General features: G+C 41.5%; 1 protein-coding gene across 2 annotated transcripts; it reads left to right on the forward strand.

Moving 5' to 3' along the window:
• Window positions 1-534: 534 nt before the first annotated feature.
• LOC310934995 (phosphatidate phosphatase LPIN1-like) lies at window positions 535-16,536 on the forward strand. Of its 2 annotated transcripts, none has more exons than XM_083898817.1 (20): window positions 535-766; window positions 6,748-6,951; window positions 7,039-7,134; window positions 8,997-9,283; window positions 10,133-10,240; window positions 10,333-10,450; window positions 10,542-10,893; window positions 11,140-11,233; window positions 11,321-11,505; window positions 11,590-11,683; window positions 11,772-11,841; window positions 12,664-12,756; window positions 12,889-12,950; window positions 13,047-13,185; window positions 13,648-13,796; window positions 14,181-14,267; window positions 14,449-14,601; window positions 14,925-15,039; window positions 15,178-15,281; window positions 15,382-16,536. In XM_083898817.1, exons 1-20 carry the CDS (start codon window positions 683-685, stop codon window positions 15,554-15,556), a joined length of 2,769 nt encoding a protein of 922 aa, XP_083754943.1. In that variant the 5' UTR covers window positions 535-682; the 3' UTR covers window positions 15,557-16,536. The 2 variants fall into 2 exon arrangements, with proteins under 2 accessions (XP_083754943.1, XP_083754944.1); XM_083898818.1 differs by lacking the exon at window positions 535-766 and adding an exon at window positions 4,402-4,553.
• The last annotated feature ends 615 nt before the right edge of the window (window positions 16,537-17,151 follow it).

The raw sequence follows: 17,151 nt of genomic DNA on the forward strand, positions 1-17,151 counted from the left end.
TAATTTTTGCTGCTGCAAGTGAAGGCAACTTTTTGCCTCTAGTTTCAACTCTGCTGTATTTACCGTTTCAGAACACTAGAGGGCGGTGTAGTCTAAAATTGAATGGAGTCCATATCACAGATAGGATGACATGTACAATATTTACAAGCAATCCGCTGCCCTATCATATAAATATAAAATGTCAGCAGTTCAAACGAATCATTGACCACAGGGTTCATATTAATTACAGTGGTCGTTGGACACATCACTGGGTACCAGTGAGACTTGGACTTGACCCCATGTAACAGGTGTTTTCTGAACGTCAGTGACTGGTCACACAGTGAGAGAAATTGCACTGTGGAAACACAAGATTTGCACCAGGGTAATTCTCCATCTGATTGGCGAGTAGCTTGTGATCCCGTGTAACTGAGGAAAACTAACATTCAAGCCATAATTCTATCAGATGTCCCCTCCTCAAATACCTTAGAAGTCACGGGGTCTGGTGGTGACCTCTCCTGGACCATCTCAGGTTTCTGACCCAGAGGCCCAGGTAAATTTAGTAAGACGCTGTCCACTTGTCCACAGCAGTGAGACACTCGACATGCTTTGAGAGTGGAGACTAAACTAAACTAGAGAGGATTTTATAGAGAGAAGTCGCAAAAGTCCATTGATCTACAGCTGGGATCGAACACATTATGGAATCATGACATCAGTGGAGGATGGTGATGAATTAGAGACTGTGAATGAGACTGTTGAACATTATGGCAGTGACACCACCTGGAGTTGGGTAAAGTGGATCTTAAATCATCTGCATGCAGGAAAGAAAAACAGATGCACGTCCTTTGGTGTAAAAGAGTCAATGGGTTTAATCTGTAAAAGGTGACATTTTGAAAGATTTGGCCTGGATTACAGCATAAATAGGGTGAAATGAGTCTATATGCAAACTCATTTGCTCAAAAAAGTACAGGACTTAAGGGACAACTTTTTTTAAATGGTTAGAGATACAGATACCACAAAGTGTCCATGTGTTTCAATAATTACCCTTGCAAGACAATCTGTCTCAAGTGAAACTTGGGAAGGATAAAAACAACATGGGTGTGCTTTTACTGGAACAACACCTTTTGTCATATAAAATTACAGCTTGCAATATTAACACTTGATATACGTGTATCTCATGACGGATAACTCCATGTATTTGTAAGGCTAATGTTTATTTATCAGGGTCATTTATTTTGAAAGGTTTTGTGACAAGAAGAGCACAAGACCAGTGAGTTCTGGATTTTTCATTATGGACGGATGTTGTCGATCATGTGGCCATTTGCAGAAGTAGATTTTCTCCTTTTTATATTTTATAGCTGCAAAACCGCTGATTCTGCATATGGTTTAAACCAGTCACATATAATTTTTTATTCTCAGGCCAGAATGGTGTGAACCTATCAGATAGCCTGCGATATCAGAGGCCTTGATATCAACCCACTGTCTAAAAGAGATTATTACGCAACATTCTTCTTGAGTCAACTCACATGACGTCCATGCAGAATGTCAAGTACTTACACATCCTGTTTTTGATAGCAAATTCTGCAGAGGTAGTGAAGTTTGTCATGAAACTGGTTCCTAAACATGATTGTCAGTGTCATGTTATTGCTTTGTTCGGTACTTTTAAAGTACCCTAACTCTTTTTAACTTGGAAAAAGACAATGACGGATAATTGGTTAAATATATAACAAGTTACTGGCTGGATGAAGGGTGTGGTTGTGCACAAAAATGCATGATTCTTCTCTAAGAAGGTACATTTAAAAAAAAAAAAAAGATCTCCTACAATGTTATTAGTGCTAGAGTTCTGGACTCAAATCTGAGTAAGTGAAAAACTTATTTTCCATGCTGATAAATGCTAATGAGGTGGTTCAGTGACATATCATATATCAGATTGTTTAATGTACACTCTTAGAAAAAAAAGTGCAACCATAAAAGTAGAACCATATAAGGTTCTTCGGCTTGTCCTCATAGGAGAACCCTTTTTGGCTCCAGGTGGAACCTTTCCACCAAGAACCCTTTTAAAACCCTTTATTTAAGAAAGGGGTTTTAAAGGGTTCTCTGAATCAAAATGGTTCTTACTGGAACCATCAGTGTTACCAAGAACCCTTGAAAAAACCCCTCTCCGGGAAAGGGTTTTTCAGAAGCAAATGGTTCCAGGTAGAACCTCAGCCCTTGTAGAAGGACCCTTTTGGAACCCTTATTTCTAAGAGTGTAGTCTGACACCGCCTGTTCATGCATTCGTCATGTATGTTAAAAGTGAAATTGCCATCATGTGCTGTTTTGTGTACAGAGAACATTGGCTGAGTTTACGTCTTCCTGGCAAAACAGCGTGTCCTTAGAATCATGTCAGGAGGGCAGCTGTGTGGCTCATGTATCCGTGAAAGAATTCCGTGACGCTGAAGAGTGATATGGGGACATTGCTGTATGTGGCAATGCTAACGAGTGGGCTGACCCATGGTAGTACTTTTGAATATTATGGTATGTTTCATGCTTCGCGTTGAGTCGTTTGATGCTGCACAAGCAAGACGAACGCATTGCGTATTTGTTGACACGATTTGAGATGAGTTGTGCAATTCAAATTCCCTGGAACAAAGTTTTGTTTGACACCAGACTCCAGAAAAGTCAAATGGCAATATGAGATTTCTTGTCTGGGTAATTTTGTGGAGTCAAATGAATAACAATTTCCTCATTCATGAAAATGTCAGCTGAGGCTGCGTGCTACACCCAGCTTTACATGTGTAATGGTGAACTTAAACCAGGCAAGAGTCATCGTGTAAAGGCTTTGCACATTTATTTCCACTTGCCATCCATCCCCATCCAAATATATCCAAGCATCTCTTGGATGTTCTGTAGATGACTGCTTCTAAAACACACATTTTGAGCCAGGATTGTGTGACTACTAAATATGTTCTAGTACATCTACCTATTTATTTATCCATCTTAATCATAGCTATCATATACATCAAAGACATCAAAGATCCACAGTGCCATTTATCTAATAATATCAAATGTCCACAATACCAATTCCTTTCCCTTTAAAATGCAACTGCTAAAAGCCGTCAGTTGACATATTACACTGTAACATATAACAGTGACCAATTGATTTAACCTGCGTTAATCAATTAAACTAAATGAACACACTGGCTGATACAATAGGGTTGAGGCAGCAGCTGTCACTCACTGTACAGTGCGACTTGCTGACAGACACTTCCTGTTCCACAACATTTGGTTTGGTTTCATGAATGAAACATGCTTTTCTTGGTATCTGTCTCACACACACACACACACACACACACACACACACACACACACACACACACACACACACACACACACACACACAGAGAGAGAGAGACGCAAATGTCATTCACGATAGTGTCAACAACAGACAGAACAGCATGAGCATTTCACAGTTACACAACAATCCAGACGTGTAGCAGATCACATAGCTCAGCTTTGACAGACTGTGATGGAGGCGGGGGGAAAAAACACAACTCAAACACAGAGACTCACATTCTTTCTTTTCTGGGTTTGCACTGAAAGTCTGCCATGCAGTCTGGAAAAACAATTACCTCCTGCACACACACACACAGCAAATTGACATATCTTACATGATAAATCTATCAAATGCTTGGTCTGTTGCCAAGAGATCAACCATGAAAATATCATTTAAGTGCCAAGTTTTTTCTGGCTTCAGTTTCAAACATTAAGAACACGTGCCTTATGTCATCTGTTTTAAATGTCTGTGAATATTTGCACTACTTCTGCACAGTGCTACCTCAGGTCAAAGCAACAACAAAAAAAACACTGCATATACAGTCACCACAGTCAGGGTATTTCCTCTGCAGGTCGGCTCTCAGGCTACAACTGCTTACATCGAATGTGCCATCAGTCTGGCCTGTGATTGGCCAGAAAGATCACCTCACTGCACCAGGATGACTCCGGTGACTTCCTGCCGTCACAGTTGTGCTGTGACGTATCAGCTGATGCTGCTGCTGCTGTTTTCCTGGCTACTGTTCCTTTAAATGGGCTCTATCACTGTCGCACATATACTGTATTTGTGTTGTTTTTTTGTGCTTCATTTCGTGTCTAGTGACGTGTAGGGACATTGGGATAAAAAGCTAATATGACGAATATAAGTCGTAAAACACAACAAAAGCAACTTTTGAGTGAAGTAATGTAGAAACGTGTCGCTGAAAGCGATGTGTTTGGCAACTCACCAGCTCGACGCTGATTGGTCAGGAGGCGGGATTGTGCTGCAGGTGATGTCAGACACTTGACAAGACACACACACACACACACACACACAGAGAGAGAGAGAGAGAGAGAGAGAGAGAGGGGGGGGAAACAGAGGGAGGGACAGAGTATTGCGTTCTCTCCGCTTGTCTTTTCACATTTAACTCTTTAAGTCGTTGTTGTAGCACAGTCTCAGACGTCACCGCTAACTGGAAACACCAACAACTCGTCTACAATGCCTCGTTGTGCTGTAATACGCCACTGAACAAACGCCTGCCTCTCATTATATTCGGCTTTAAAAGGTAGGAATTACCACTGTGTTATTGTGTATTGTTTACAGCACTGTATTGTATTATGAGTTAAGGGTGCGAGTTATCTGCTGCTTATGTTAATTCTATGAGCTGCACACATATTACATGATCAATACTCATGTCCTAAAACAATATTAACCATTTACATTGAAATGTGAATGCTGTATTACTGTATGCGTCACACAGACCTTTCACTAACTTAAGTTAAAGCTTGTATGTTGATATATGGGTATGTAGAGGATTCTATTTTGTGAAGCATATAGGTTTCTGCATATAGGAGTGAAGATGTTCTGCATTCTCTTATGACCAAGACAAGTGACTCGGAGACAGATTCCATTCTGCAAGAATTTAACTAATGAACATACACTTCAGTGAAACACCTTATCCTAATGTTGGACTTTCAGTAAAATATCTATTTCTTCCAGAAACATCAGCAGGGCTCTCTGTGTTTTGAGACTTTGTTCATCTTTGTTTAATCTCATCTGTAAATCAGGTCTATTTTTGGATGCGGCTCTCCAGCACAAGCAGCAGTGTTTTACAAGTCATCTCTGCTTTGAAAGTCAACAGAGTTGTCTGGCATTTTCTGCTACTCAGTGAATACAGCCACCTAAAAGAGACAGATCAAGATTCAGACATGGTCGCGTCTTCTCGAATTCATCTGCAGCTCTAAAATTAGTGTATTCTGTTAAGGGGGGGGGGGGGGGGGCTCTTCTCAAGGGGGCTGCTGGTGTCTGTTCCCTGGTGATACATTCATTTTGGAGGGGCCCACTGCCAACTGAGTCAAGGTCAGAATCAGAACCCCTTCCTTGTTTCAGACGACAGTTGTGAAAACTGGAAACATGGGATGGATTAGACGTGGGTTGCATCACCAGGAGAGAGCTACATTGGGGACAGGATTAATAACACCTGCATGGAAAAAATAAAGAATCATATATGTGGAGTGACAATGTTTAAGATCAGGAAGAACAAACTGAACGTCTGAGCAAATAACATAAAAAACAAGGACTCAATGCCTCAACTAATCAGTAATACGGTACATTTACATGCCACAGAAACCCCTGGACAAGTATGACTGCCCTCGGGACAGTGTGGATGTGGTTTGATTAGATCTTGGTTTCAGTGACCAAACAACAACTGTCATCAGCTCCTAATTCAAGTGTTGCGTAATCCCAACCGAGGCCTTTGTTAAGCAGATGACATCACATTTTGTCCTGTTGTGTCCAACCCAACAAGGAGACACTTACAGAACTCTCTAACTTGCTATCACCCGCCCAGAAACAAGCACTGTGTCCAGTGTTTGAATAAGAGAACAATCATCATACACTAAAAACGCTGGGTTAATTTCTTGATCTCTCTTCTTTATGCTCTGTAACCATCAGCAGTCAAGCACAGACTGGTCTAACATGGTTTGTCCTTTGACCTCTGGTGTCTGGATTAGCTGACTGAAAAGCAGTTCCACAAGATTTCCAGACATGTCAGGAAGTGTAAAGGAAGGTGGGAAGGTCAAAGTGCAAATAGGTGTTGTTGTTGTTGTTTTACAGTATGTCCTAGGCCACAGACGGTTAGAGGAGAAATTACATAAGCGCTGAACAGGAACCAGCCTCCATGTCCTCTCTTTTTTAGCCATACCAGTCACATAGTGCTGCTCATTTCACCCTGCTCCACTGAAGGAAAGTTACAGATGGATTGAGGTCACAACATGTGCTGGATAATTAACACCTCCAACTTTAAAGGTCGACGAAGTTTGACATGTGGTTATGACGGCCACTGTTAAGGAGCTGAGTAAACATAGCTGGATGATTTAAAGCTTTAGTGCGTTACTTCTGGTGATTTTTGTTGTTGCTGCTTTTGTTTGGTCTCTGTGAACAGAGATGATGTAACGTGATTTGCATGCTGCATCCTTCCATCTGAAAATGTGTCACAAATCACTGTGCAGCAATGACAGGGGGTTTTGAGCAGCAGAATTCACTTCTGAACCTTTTTGTGGATGCTTCTTTTTCCCCTGCTTTACTCGAGCAATGTGGCTGTTGCCTCCTTCTGTTCTGACATAAAACGATTCACTTCCTTGTCACCAGGTTAATATAAACACAGCTACACTGAAAAACACAGAGAGTAGTGTGTGGGGCTGATGAATATAGCTTCTAGTTATAATTCTCAATAATCATTTCTCCTTTCCTTCCCTCAGACCCTTCAGACCATGAACTACGTGGGGCAGTTGGCGGGTCAGGTGTTCGTTCAGGTCAAAGAGCTGTACCGGGGCCTCAATCCTGCCACCCTCTCGGGCTGCATAGATGTCATTGTAGTGAAGCAGCCCGATGGCTCCTTGCAGTGCTCGCCCTTCCACGTCCGCTTCGGCAAAATGGGCGTCCTTCGCTCCCGAGAAAAACTGGTAGAGACAACAAACAAACAAGTGATGTGGTTTTTAGGTAAACATTAAAAGACATCAATTTATTCAACCCTGTCTCTCTTGCTCTAGGTGGACATGACGATCAATGGAGAAGCGGTGGATCTGCACATGAAGCTCGGGGACAACGGAGAGGCATTCTTTGTGCAAGAAATGGAAAATAATCAGGTATGGCAGGAATGACTTTAGGGTAGCGAGAGCTGTAATTGCATCCGCATGGCAAAACAGTGGAAGTGGGAGGAGGATGTGGGCGAGGTGATGTGGCTCAGATGTTGATCGGCATTTTTGTCGTCGTTGTTGACTGAGAAGAGAAGAAAACCGTTTTAAAATGTGTGATAATGATAATTTTTTTGAATGGCAAATGAGTCTCTACCACTAAGTCATCTTTTGGAGTGGCAACACTGGAAACTAGTCATTTGTAATTCATAGCCACAAAGGCTTGAGGTGTTTTACACAGTGAAAATTGTTTCCCTATGGGCACAATTAAGTACTACTACTACACGTGCTAATACAAAGACATTCAAATACAAACACGATTCAAATGAAAACACACATTATTCTCCACCTCCCGATGCCCAAAAACCCAGACACACCCAGTGTTTACAATCGAGAAGCCCTATCCAAACTGTCTTTCTCCTCCCACTCTGTCATAGTATTTCAAACAAGGTCATGCTGTGTGCAGAGTTGGCACGGCAGCCAGGAATTTTCTTCCTTTCCTTTTTGTCTGAACATCGGTCCTCTGTTCGTCTGCAAGTGAGAGTCCTCGTGTAGCGCTTTGACATCTAAGTCAGACAGTCTGCCCTATATTAAGTGTTGTGGGTGTTGAGGATATACGCTAAATGTATGTTAAGCTTGTGGTTTTATGAGTCAGGCTTAAAAGAAATGACATTTTCTGGAAAGCTATGTCAAACAGAGCCATTTAAATTAGGTATGAGCAGCCTGGTGTGTCCAGTGTTTTCGTTCAGTCGAGGTCTTGAGTAGCAGATTTAAACAGCCACGTCATGCGGTGCTGTTATACTGCAGGATAATGTTGTGGTTTCTTCTGCTGTTGTATGCATGTGAGGATGTGCGCGGGCAAAAAAAAGGCATAAACAAACCGGTGAACTACTCAGGCTGGGGCTCCGACAAGGGAAAGGGCTGATTTATTTTCCCCGGAGTGGTGTCAAATTATTCCCAGGCCTGGAAGAAAGAAAGGAGGGGGGGGGGGGGGGGGGGGGCGAATGCTGTGTGTTTTGAAACCTTGGCACGGATGAGAAGAAAAACGTGAGGAAGTATTCTCAGGCCAGAAATCATATATATATATACATATAGTTTTCCCTCCATGCTGCATCCGTGTTTTCTCTCTTTCCATACGTCTGTGCACACACATACAGAGAGAGAGAGAGAGAGAGAGAGATATTTATACTCCCCCCTCCCCTGCTCTGACAGCAGAAGCTTCTCCTGGAAAGCATTTTCTTTTCCTAGAAGGAGGGAAAATAAAAAAAGAACGTGTGTTGAAAGGTTTAGAGGGGTTGTTTGGGGCTCTACAGAGAGTCTTTCTGCACACTGTTGACACTGTTTGGCAGTGATTATACATATTTACCTCTTTCACAACATTAGAGCAAAACAATAAGAGTAGAGTTCGGCTTCAAGTTTCACTGCTTTGCTTAAGTTGTTTGCTAAAATAGTTAGAGAGCCAGTTAATGCCAAAGGTAACAGCACACAGCAATAATGTTTCAAGATGTTGTAGGTAGGTCAAATTGTTGAGGGCATTTTTCAAGTTTTTTCCTGTGTCTGTGTGAGTTTTATAGACACAGGCTTCCTCCCACAATCAAGATAAAGTTAATTGGAGATGCTAAATTGTTTATAGGTTAAAAATGAGATGGAATAGTTGTTTGTGTCTGTATGTTGTCCAGGCTTTACTGTTTCTAATCCAATATCCAGATGGTTTGGACTACAGCTTCCTCCCCGGATTTAGACCACGTCTATTCTTCATGTTACACTTTATGAATTACAAAAAAAACCATCAGGTTTGTTCCTTTTCTTAACAGGAAGTGGTTCCGTCCTACCTGGCCACCTCACCCATCATGTCGGACGGAGCTTCGCTCATGAGCGCCGGGCTTCGAGCCTCGAGCTCCTTGCCACAGGTACAGACTCTGTGCTCCGCCGGAGTCCACGGAGACAGCGGCAGCGGGATGATGAAGAAGAGGAGGAAGAGGAGGAGGAAGGTTCGGGCGGACAGCCTGAGGCGGGAGGAGAGCGGAGACTACTCGGGAGACGACGACATGTTCACCATAGACATCAGCTCGGACGAAGGTGCCGAGATGGAGAGCAGCAGGTGAGAAGCGGTGGTAGATAAAAGCAATAAAAGAGACATGTGAGGTGATTGTAAAGAGAAACAGTGATACACGTGACAGAGGGAAGAGAGGACAGTGAGGTCAAATGAAATGAGCCCTGAGAGCAGTTGTAATGGAGCTGGAATTTGTCATCTGGCATAAATAAACAGATCTGAAGCGAAGAGGCCTCCAGCTGTGGTGCAGGCATTTATCGTTTAACTACATGGAAAGCAGCTCTGTGATTTTCACTGGATAAGAAAGTTTTACAACAATCTTCACTCAGTGGTTTTGTGATTTGTTTTTGTTTTTTTTTACTTTTGTTGACAACCATGAAATGTGGAAACAGCTTGACATGTGCAGCCTGCAGCTCAAGGAGTCGATGTTGAATGTTTTGAAGCTCATTTATCATGATTGACGGCAGCAGCAGTTGTTAATAATTGTAAAAACTCACAGCTGACTGTTATCAGCTGATGTGATGATGACGGCTGTAAATGTTGTGTAAGCAAAGTGCTTTATCAGTAAAGACAAACAATGCTGCCTACAACATCAAACGATGTGATTTATATAAGTTACATACATTTTTTTGTTGTGTAGTGGGGATATTTATGTTATGTTTTAACAATTAACTGACTGACTAAAAATATGGCTGGCAAACATGTGCTCCTTTGGGACGAAAAAGGCTGCAGGCCACATTGTGCTGCAGACTTAACAGTGAGAAGATGACACGTTGTGTTTTCAAAGAGACAAGTTCAAGCTTGATCTCCCGAGGGTCTTTAAAAGATGCATACCAACATACAAGATCAATAGCGCACAATTGTATGACGTTTTTGAGGTTTTTGTTTTCCTTTCAGGTCTCGAGACGTCTTAAGAGATGAGGCAACCGCTTGTTCAGCCAGTGAGTCCTACAAACAGGCTGGCATCTACACCCGCTCAGATGGTGACTGGAGTCCAGTGCAGAGGTGAACAAATCGCAAGAGCAAAGATCTACTTCTACACGTCTGCACAATTTACTCCGATATAATATGGTTGTTTGTTTTCTCTTCTCTCTCAGCCCAGGAAACTCGCGTCCCACCTCCCCAAAGAGTGACTCTGAACTAATGAAGAAACCGTCCGACAACCAGGATCCAGCTATGCACTGGGCGTGGGGAGAGCTGCCACAGGCTGCCACGGTAACCAAAATGTCAACTCTGAATACATTTGTATCTGAATCTGTGCTGCTCTTATGTTTCATCACATCCTCGTTATCTTTGTCTCTTGCAGCCGTCCTTCCTCGCCATGAAACCTGACCCTCCGCCAGTCTGTCCTGTGCCCATCCCCGTGTCTGAAAGCACACATTTCCGCGTGATTACTCGTGAGACGTTGCCAGAAAAGCGCAGCCTCTCCTCTGAAATGCCACCGCTCAGACTGCTGATGTCAGGAGAGACCACAGTCATGGAGGAGACGGTCATCGCAGATGAGATGGAGTCAGAATCCACGAGGATGGAGTCACGGACAGTAACGTCACAGACGCAGGTTATGGCCGCGGAGAACGTGGCTGCTCGTATGATGGCTGACATGGAGGAGACACTGCTGCGCCCTGTTTGCAAGACTGACTCTCCGTCCAAGAGAAAAGGTGCCACGAAAGTCAAGTGCATAGAGTTTAGGGGGCTTTCAGTTGTAGTTGGTTTTAAAATCACAAAAAAATGACATTTCTGTAAATAAGAGTTTCTACTCATCGAGTCAAAAGAATGTTTTTGATTCTCCATGAACCAGCTGCAGCCAACTGCAAACCAGAGCATTATTAGTTTAGACATAAATATTGCCAACTTCCCATAAAAAGAACGTGAGAATTCCACTAACTCTCACTGGTCTCTTGCAGATAAGAGGAGCCGCCATCTTGGTTCTGATGGAGTTTACCTGGATGACATCACAGAACTGGAGCCTGAGGTGGCAGCGCTTTACTTCCCCAAGAGGTACCTGGGATGAACACAGACATAGAATCTTAACATTTTACGCAATAAAAGTGTGAAATTAACCTGCTTCTTTTCCTTCTTTTATAGTGAAGGCGGTGCAACAGTGAGGAGCATGTCAGACCTGGGCTTCCACAGCACCAGTCTGTCCCCACAGTCGCTCAGCTCTGGAGGAGACAGCGAAGTGGACAGCTCCTGTGACCCCATGTCTGACCTGCCGTCTATCGCCATCTCTCTGTGTGGGGGACTCAGTGAAAACAGGGAAATCACTAAAGGTAAGACAGGATATAAAGTGATAAAGTGCTATAAGTTGTAGCAATGGGACAACCAGCGTGACGTCTGTGTGTGTGTCTTTACAGAGCAGTTTCATGAGAAGATCATCTCCTTCCAGCAGTTCACAGAGAACCCCTCCATCATCGACGACCCCAATCTAGTTGTTAAAATGGGCTCCAAGTAAGTTGTGACAACGTGATCTGTGAAGATTCTTTTATTTTGCAGCATTTATGACTTTTCTAAAAATACATTTTATTTTATCCCTCAGGTATTATAACTGGAGCACTGCAGCTCCACTTATGCTGGCTATGCAGGCCTTCCAGAAACCTTTGCCAAAGGTAAGACATCAATACATACACTCACACACAGACCACAAGTATTTATGACTAAAGGTTGAATGAGGTACTTGAGTACCGACTCCCCCTTTTGGCTAAAAACGGTACTGCATTGTGTATGCACATACTGTACAGTGCTGTTATGTGATCTCTAGACAAGGTCAGTTCCTCGAGGCAGGAGGTGACCCAGAGATATTTTTGGGATTGACAAATAAGCATGCGGAATATTTAAGAAATATTGAATAATACATGTATAAATGATATTATGATTCATTCATCAAACACACATCTCTAGGGAATTGCTGGTAGCGTTATTTAAATAAAAATAAGGCATTGCAGAAATACCAGTAAGACTACAGCCTATCAAATACCAAAAATCCTCTGAATCTGTTCTTCTTGGGAGCTCATGTTTAACTTTTTCTTCCTCTCTGCTCCCTGTCCTCCTTATTTTATGACCCACTCCTTCCTTACTCCATTGCTACATCCATTCATCCTTTCATTAGTCCTCCTGGCTCACTTATTTTCACTCAGCCTTGGACTTTCTTCTTTGTTGTCTGACTAGCGTGCTGCACTACAGCTCAGTATGTCAGAAACAATCCTCTCGTCTCATGTTTATATCATCCCAACCTCCGACACGCTCCCTCCCCTCTCAAACACAATCAACCATGTTTTTTTTCCCTCCTTTCAATTTCTTTATTTTCTTAATTTCAGCTGCAGTTTTATTGTTGTTTCTATGTTACAGCACGTTGATTTGTGGTTGTGCTTCAGTTTTTTTAAGTGTTTTTACTGTGTTGTGTGTGGGGAATTGTGTGCGCTTCACTCCAGACTACAGTGGAAAACATCATGCAGGAGAAGATGCCCAAAAAAGGAGGGAGGTGGTGGTTCTCCTGGAGAGGCAGAAACAACAGCACCAAATCGGTATTTCCTACACTTCTGTTGATAGAGGTTGATATTAACATTATTTATGTGTGTGTTGCCTGGGAGTTAACCACAGAAAAAAACACCTGATATATTTAAGAAAGTCAATAAACACTGTTTCTTCTGTTGTAGAATTCGATGTCTGAATGTGGGGTCTGTGGCTCCGTCGAACAGGCTGTGAATATGACGAGCAGGTAAGAGGCTAAAGAACATCCCTGCCTAAAAAGAGTATCATAGCAAGGACTGGACAGCACTGGTCTATAAATATCACCCTCTCGCTCTGAAAATAGGCATAAAGAAGAGACGTCCTCGAGTGATGAAGACCACAGAGCCACCAACCAGTCCTCTCCCGCTGTCCAATCAGAGCCTGGGATCGCACAGGGAGGCGTGTCTTATAAGAAAACACTGAGACTAACATCAGAGCAACTGGTTAGTTTCAGTGTTTCCCAATAATTTTGTCCAGTCATAAAGTGTAATAGTGAACCATAACCATTTTTTTACTGTTTTCATAATTTATTTAAATACAGTATATGATTTTAGGTCATATTAATAGATCATTATAACCTTTTCTTGGCCATAGCTGCACTATGTCTGCACTGACTTTCTTCTAAACTTCTCTCAGGAATATGATTTATTTTACTTGCATGTCACGTTTGTTTCCAGTGGCACTGTTTAAATGTCATATTCACTTTACTGTCACTACTTTAGAGACAATAGTAAGTAAAGAAAGTGAAATGTGCTTGATCTTCCTGCAGTAACATACTGTTTCTCCATCATTCATCATTGCGATCAGTGCATATGATGGATAAGTGGTATTAATATTGACCAGAAGTTAGCTACTGTAAGAGTTCTCACTCTCTGTCTCTTTCACACACACACACACACATACAGATGTCACTTCAGCTGCAGGACGGCCCTAACGAGGTCGTGTTCAGTGTGACGACTCAGTACCAGGGAACGTGTCGCTGTCAGGGAACCATCTACCTCTGGAACTGGGACGACAGGATCATTATCTCGGACATCGATGGAACCATCACCAGGTGAGCGATATGTGTGCGCGATAACATCTGCTTTGACAACTCAGTTACAGATGATGCATGTTCCAATGGCCCCAGAGAGCCGGCGGCAAACTGTGAACCACTGTGGCCCAAATTACTTTTTAATGGATAAGAGGATTAAATGGAATGAATCAATCTTTTCACAGTGGGGTCATTTGTCACTTTCATTCACTGCTGATAGTGAGGATTTTCATCCAAAGATTAAATAGGCAGATTCATGCATGTCAAAATTTTTTCCAGTTTAATAAATGCTCTTAATCTAACATTTAAACACGCGTTTGTTATGATCAGAACAAAGATCTTCACATTTGTTAATAAAGTTGTTAATTATTTGTTCAAATATCACTTGTGTTTTTTTCTCTCCAGGTCAGACACTCTTGGTCATATCCTGCCCACGCTTGGGAAAGACTGGACCCACCAGGGTATTGCACACCTTTATCACAAAGTCAGCCAGTAAGCACTCATTTATTCTATATTTTTTGAGCAAATTTTAAGAGACGTTTAACATATTTTAAAGCAGACACTTGAATTCTGAACACTAAAGAAATTATTCACAACTGTACCTATAGTTAGTGCCACAGAAATGTCAATATTAATATCAATATTAATGTCTCGCTCTCTTTCTTGCTGTCAGAAACGGCTACAAGTTCCTTTACTGCTCTGCTCGAGCCATCGGCATGGCCGACATGACCAGAGGTTACCTGCACTGGGTTAATGAGAGAGGCACCATGCTTCCTATGGGCCCTGTTCTTCTGAGCCCCAGCAGCCTGTTTTCAGCTCTGCACAGGTATGACATCTACATGCACATTTTTATATGAAACTGTAGATTATTTTTTTGTAGATTAAATTATTTCACCTCTTTTTTTCCCCAATCACATAAGGGAACTATGGTGTCCTTTGCAGGACAGAAAGTTTGTTGTGCTTCATTTGTGTAGTTTAGTTATAGTTTGTTGTACGTTTTTTTTATTAAAAGCATACTTACATACTTATGGCGCTATTCTATTAAATTTCTGCCAGTAAACCCTCCTAATTGTCCTAAAAGTTACACTCTCCATTGTCGTAACATTATTGTGTTGTCTCACTCTGCGTGTGTTTGTGTGTGTATAACAGGGAGGTAATTGAAAAGAAACCAGAGAAGTTCAAGGTGGAGTGTCTCAACGATATCAAGAACCTCTTCTATCCCAACACGGAGCCTTTCTATGCAGCGTTTGGCAACAGACCAACGGTATATTACACACACACTGTCCATGTTTACTGAGCACTATATAGTTATAAAAAGATAACAGATGGATCGGATTGCTGGAAGTGAAGATCAAAAGTAAATATTTCTAACACTGCATCTTCTTCTCCAATATTTTCATAGGACGTGTACTCCTATAAACAAGCAGGAGTGCCGCTGAACAGGATTTTTACTGTTAATCCCAAAGGCGAGCTGGTGCAGGAGCACGCCAAAACCAACATCTCATCGTAAGTGTCATATATATTACATATAGTGCAATATCTATATTTGGGGAAATATGCTCACAATTTAGTTTGTTGTGATCTCCTCCTCCTCTTGTGTCCTCAGCTATGCCCGCCTTGGTGAAGTGGTCGACCACGTGTTCCCTCTGAAGATGCGAGCCTCGTCCTCAGATTTCCCCTGCTCTGACACTTACAGCCACTTCACATACTGGAGGGATCAGCTCCCCCGCGTGGATCATCAGGGAACTACACCTCCACACACACCCGGCTCCAGGAGCTGACAACCTGTGACCTGCTGAATGACTGAGTGACAGACACGAGTGTGATTTATGAATGTTTGTGACTGACAGAGCACTTTTGTAGCTCACAGTAGAGAATCACCACAGTCGGCCATTCTGCTGTGAATAGTCTTATAATGCACAATAATGGATGTAAGAGCACTTTTAATCAAAAAAGATGGCCCTGTTGTCATCCGTTTGTATATGAGAAATAATCATGAGAATATATTCAGGCAGCTTAGCACGTATATATTTTTTTTGTGTGAGAGATTGAGTGCACATTTCAGTAGCTAGACTTAAAATTTACTTAGTTTCATACGTATGTAACAGTGTAAGAGTGAGAGAACACAATCACACTGTGCAGTCTGTGCCAAATACAGAATTTATTTTCTTACTCATAACTTTAGTTATTCAAGACTGTTACAGTTATCGTCAATCTGCCCGAAAATGCAAGTGAATACATGCAAGATAGTTTAACTTTGTAGTGACATGCAGTACTGTATATATTCTGTTTGAGAGAAATTAGTCAAATCAGTATTTATTATTTAGAGTAGCAGTAAAAATGTATCGCAGATAAACGAGTATCTATGTAGTTTTGTTAGATGACATTGCGAGTTGACAGTTGTGAATGATTATTTATTGCTGAGAAAAAAAACGTCTTTTTAACGGCTATCAAATCATGTTTTCATCCGAATCGAAACCTCGTGGTGCCCTGCATTCTTATAATTTATTTATATGGAAACAAAGTGATCGTCAAATAATCGTTAAATAAAAATAAAAAAAGCATCATACAAAATACAGTAGCCTATAGTTTATATGAAGATGTGTTGTATAATTGTTATTCTTTCCATGAAAGAGATTAAACAATGTGCCATTCTTATGTCTTAACTGTTAGCACGATCAAATAATTATGCTCTTTTGCTTTCTCCTCATCTTCCGTTGACCAGTTCATTGTTAAATTATTACGAATCATTAAAAAACATACCCTGAAAGAGCAACACGTGTGTGTGTCTGTGTGTGTACTCTTATAGCATTTATGCATCGGATCAGCAGATGATTATGAAGTCACTTTAATGAATATATAAAGTATATTTAAATGTAAGGGGCAAATGTTAATTATCTTCAAAGTTGATTTATTACATATCTTGGAGCTTTAAATCAGCTCCAGTAAAATCCATCTCTACCTTGGATCTTTTTTGTCCATGTTCCACCCTAAATCCTTGAAGATGATAGCTCAATTCATGGAGCCAATCCTTTCTTAATCATGCGAATTGTACACATAAAGCCTGCAATTCGTTTGATGCCATTAGTTTTTCTTAACATTATAACATTTATAACCAATGTGGAATATAATTAATGTTTTATTCCTGCCTGTGATTGATGCAAGGTTCAAGAAGTTAATTGTCATGAGCACAGCAAGTGGTTGGGCAATGAAACAAACAGCTAAACTAAATTAAAGGAATAACTGTAACTGTAGGCATAGAAAATAAATAAAATAGAGTGAGTACTATGTACAAAATGGTAGAGTGTAGTCAGAATGTAAGGTACATACCGTCACATACTGTATGTATTGGACAGTACTATTAGTGTATACACAG

The sequence above is a fragment of the Microchirus variegatus genome (assembly GCF_963457635.1).
Source record: "Microchirus variegatus genome assembly, chromosome: 12".
In the NCBI taxonomy this organism is placed as follows: domain Eukaryota; kingdom Metazoa; phylum Chordata; class Actinopteri; order Pleuronectiformes; family Soleidae; genus Microchirus; species Microchirus variegatus.

What these genes read in the sequence shown, in the direction of transcription:
- LOC310934995 (XM_083898817.1), top strand. Translation starts at nt 683, where the DNA reads ATGACATCAGTGGAGGATGGTGATGAATTAGAGACTGTGAATGAGACT. An exon ending in GTGACACCACCTGGAGTTGG is followed by an intron (nt 767 to 6,747) that starts GTAAAGTGGATC and finishes TCCTTCCCTCAG; the next exon opens with ACCCTTCAGACCATGAACTA. An exon ending in GCCGAGATGGAGAGCAGCAG is followed by an intron (nt 9,284 to 10,132) that starts GTGAGAAGCGGT and finishes TTTTCCTTTCAG; the next exon opens with GTCTCGAGACGTCTTAAGAG.